The following is a 4,268-nucleotide window of genomic DNA, read 5'->3' as shown; positions in this document are numbered from 1 at the left end:
TGGCTGCAGCAGAAATAATACAATGGAATTGCAATGGTCTCAGAAGCCAATACGAGGAACTGCAACTATTAATCAACAAATATAACCCGAAAATTATCACACTGCAAGAAACCAGAACATACCACACTAGTTCGGTCACACTCAAGGACTACGAACTTTTCTTCTCCCATCGACCATCAGGCCAAGGAGGAGTTGCAATGGCGATTAAAACCGGAATTAACACAAACATGGTAGACATAGACTCGGCCCTCGAAATACTTGCTGTTGAAGTCAACATTCCCCGAAAAATGACAGTTTGCTGCGTGTATCTCCCCCCAAATCAAACCATTAACAGACTTGAATAAGAAAAGGTAATAAATCTTCTCCCCAAACCATTCATACTATCTGGCGACTTTAATGCCCATCATAGCGCATGGGGCTCAAAAAAAGAGGACAGCAGAGGTAAAATGATCGAGTCTCTGATAGACCAATTTAACTTGATTACATTGAATAACGGTTCCACCACATTTATACACTCAGGGATACTGAACGGAAACAGCTGCTCGGAGTCATGCATTGACATCACACTATGCTCTCCAGAAATAGTTGATAAACTGAACTGGACTGTAGCAGAAGATCAACATGGAAGCGATCACTTTCCGATACTCATTGGAATCCATCAAATAAGTAGCGAACCCCGTACCCCCAGGTGGAAAATTGAAAAGGCAGACTGGGTGACATTCGAAGATCATATGCAAAATATAATCCAGCCCCACCGATCGTACACAGTAGAGGAAATAACAGAAGCAATTAGATCAGCCGCGCTTGTAGCGATCCCAAAAACGTCGACTAAACAACACCAAAGAACCGTCCCCTGGTGGAACACAACTGTTGCGGAAGCCATTAAAAAACGCAGGAGAGCACTCAGGGAAAAACAAAATACGGACGCAGGAAGCCCATTGTTCCCGAAAATCAACACAGACTTCATCAACGCACGAAACAACTGCAGGAAGATCATTAAAGAACAAAAACAGAAATCATGGGAAGAATTTGCATCATCAATAAATGAAACCAACCCCACAAAGGAAATCTGGAAGCGAATCCATTCAATTTCCAGTAAGGGAACAAGAACATCCAAAACGTGGGCTATCGCGACTGAGAACGGAATATTAGACGATCCCCAGGATGTTGCCAATCACCTAGCTACACACTTTTACCAAGAATCTGCCAATGAAGCCTACGAAGACACTTTTCTTAGCAAAAAGACGAAGGACGAAAAGCACCCAGCAAACATCCCTAAGAACCGACCCACCCCGCTGGACAATGAGTTTTCAATCAACGAACTTGTTCACCAACTCGACAAACTCAAATGCTCTTCACCTGGCCCAGACGAAATTCATAATGCGATGCTGAAACACCTACCATATTAAATCAAAAAGATACTTTTAGATGCGCTCAACGACATATGGAAACATGGAACATTCCCAGAAGCATGGAGATTAGCAACTCTCATACCAATCCCAAAAGCAGGAAAATGTCCAAACAGGGCGGACAATCTGAGACCAATTTGCCTATCAAGCTGTGTCCTGAAATTGTTCGAACGGATGGTTAACAAGCGACTTATGAACCACCTAGAAACGAAGGGCGTACTAGGAAAAGACCAATTTGGATTCCGAAAAGGACATCAAACAGTAGATGTTATTGCACACCTAGATAACTACGGAAGAGAGGTAATTCGTAACAAAAAACACGCCGGAATAATATTTTTGAACCTAAAAAAAGCATACGACCGTACATGGCGCTGACTCATTATCCAGAGACTACTCAAAGCAGGCGTCACCGGAAAAATGGTAGACTTTTGCAACCAATTTCTGAAGCACAGGACTTTCCAAGTCCGTTACCAGGATAAATTATCAAATATCAAAACACAGGAAAACGGTGTCCCACAGGGCTCAGTGCTAGCAGTAACATTCTTCTTGTTGGCCATCAGCAGTATCCAAGACTTTCTCCCTAAAGGAAGTTTCATTATAATATACGCAGACGACATAACAATCGCAGTCACCGCACCGACAGCCAAAGGAACTAGATCGAAGACCCAAGACATCTTGAACCGCATACACAAATGAAGCCTAGCAACTGGCTTCCAAATATCCCCATCCAAATCTGCAGTTATGCACATAGGTAGCAGGAAAAAATTACAAAAACAACCACCGCCAAACCTAAACCAAGAAAATATACCACTAGTGAATCAACAAAAAATTTTGGGTGTTTGGCTGGACCGCAATTTCAACTATAACCTCCATACCAAAAGTACGAGAAATGAAGTGAAAAGCAGACTGAAAATATTAAGTTGCCTTAGCAAAACTAGTTTCGGAGCAAACCGCAGATGGCTACTTCATATACTACAAACAATAATAGTAACAAAACTCACCTACGGAGCCCAAATCACATCCACTGAAAATAATATTGATAAACTGGAACCTTTATACCACCAAGGTATCCGATTTACAACTGGTGCATTCCACTCAAGTCCAATTGAAAGCATCTTATCAGATAGTGGACTTCTCCCACTAGAACTTATCATAAACAGTAAAACTATTAATTATGCAACCCGACAACTCGCCCGCGGAATTCTCGAGACGAATTTCCACATAATTAGCAAAGCAGAAAACCTTATGAACATATACTCCATACCACAGTTATTAGTGGAAAAAGAAGACCCTATGAAAGCGCTAGCTTGGGAAAATCGGTTAGGAAAAGTCAATACTGGACCCTCCGAAAAATTATCCCAGATAGAAAAAAGAGCTTACTTTATAGAACTGCGCAATGCAGACTACAATCACCACAACCACATATACACAGACGGATCGAAACTGTCGGATGGAGTAGGCTGCAGCGTACACTCTAACAACATAAACATGTCCATCTGCCTTCCCGATTACCTATCGATCTTCAGTGCAGAGGCTTACGCCATAAATAAAGCAATAGAAAACTGCCCATCCGGTCTAAACGTCATATTCAGTGACTCCAAAAGCGTTCTTGAAGCCGTTGCAAGAAACAACCTAAACCACCCATGGACAGCTCAAATCATAAAAGAACTTCACGAGAAACGAGGTAGCATTGAACTCTGTTGGGTTCCAGCGCATGCCAATATTGAGGGAAATGAAAAAGCGGACCAACTAGCCAAACAAGGTGCAGCCAAAAACACACCAACCGAAACAAAAATACCTTTTGGAGACTTCAAACTTTTAGTGAACACTAAAATATTCCTGTTCTGGTGCACCCGTTGGAACAACAGTAACAGCAAGCTGAGGGAAATTGAAAACACCCCTCATGAATGGAGCTCCTCACAGGCGAACGATAGACACATCAATCGAGTGATAACAAGGTTGCGGATCGGACACACCAGACTAACCCATGGACACTTCGCGAAAAAAGAAACCCCCGCGATTTGCACAACATGTGGCGTGCAGGTGACGGTCAAACACATTTTTATTGATTGCCGGAAATACGACACAGAGAGGCGAAACAACCAACTGGACTCAACTCTCCAGAAAATTCTTGGAGGCGACGAAGACAACCTGAAGCGAACAGTGAAATTCCTTAAAGAAACTAAATTGCACGAGTTAATTTAAATATATTTATTTGTCATTTAATTTTGTAACACACCTTACAAAAACATCGACCCGAATGACCAAATTGGTTAAAAGGTCGTAAAAATAAACAAACAAACAAACAAACCATTAAAAACCATCAATTACAATTACAAGAAACGAACATTTTTGTAACGGTTATAAGTTATTTTTTATTTATTTTTCTTCGATATTCACTTAATAATCGTGACCGACATAATACCGAATGAGTTAGTTCCTAAAAATACTAATTTATAGAAGAGTAAGAGCCGGTGAGTGCTTATCAATTTTTTGTCCATTTACTAAGATCTATTCAAAATCTTTTTTTTACATTTCAACAATTTTGACATTTTTTTAATTTTAGCTTTACAAATAAAATAATATGCTTATATTAGCTGTCTTCGTCGTACAGTGAATGTTATTGTTGGCAAATGAAACAAACTTGTGAAGCAAAAAACAAAAATGAATCTTTTTTAACTTTAACTTCGTTGTAATTGTTAAATGTTGTTTGCACAAAAAAAACACTACAGGTACAAGATCACCAAGTGTAAATGAAATTTTTTCAAGTGAAATTAAATATAGTTCTGAAAAAATGAAGAGGAGGCTGAGAAATAAAATACGTAAATCACTGAACAAACGATTTTATTGTGTCTGTAA

The 4,268-nt window shown here is 39.9% G+C and overlaps 1 protein-coding gene across 1 annotated transcript; it reads left to right on the top strand.

Moving 5' to 3' along the window:
- The first annotated feature begins 2,702 nt into the window (after window positions 1-2,702).
- On the top strand, window positions 2,703-3,614 carry LOC129717244 (uncharacterized). Its single transcript, XM_055667100.1, has one exon. It carries the CDS (start codon window positions 2,703-2,705, stop codon window positions 3,612-3,614), a length of 912 nt encoding a protein of 303 aa, XP_055523075.1.
- Window positions 3,615-4,268: the final 654 nt, after the last annotated feature.

This window comes from Wyeomyia smithii, chromosome 1 (genome assembly GCF_029784165.1).
Source record: "Wyeomyia smithii strain HCP4-BCI-WySm-NY-G18 chromosome 1, ASM2978416v1, whole genome shotgun sequence".
Classification (NCBI taxonomy): Eukaryota; Metazoa; Arthropoda; class Insecta; order Diptera; family Culicidae; genus Wyeomyia; species Wyeomyia smithii.
Note: the sequence above shows the minus strand (reverse complement) of the source record. Positions and strands in the feature narration are given on the sequence as shown.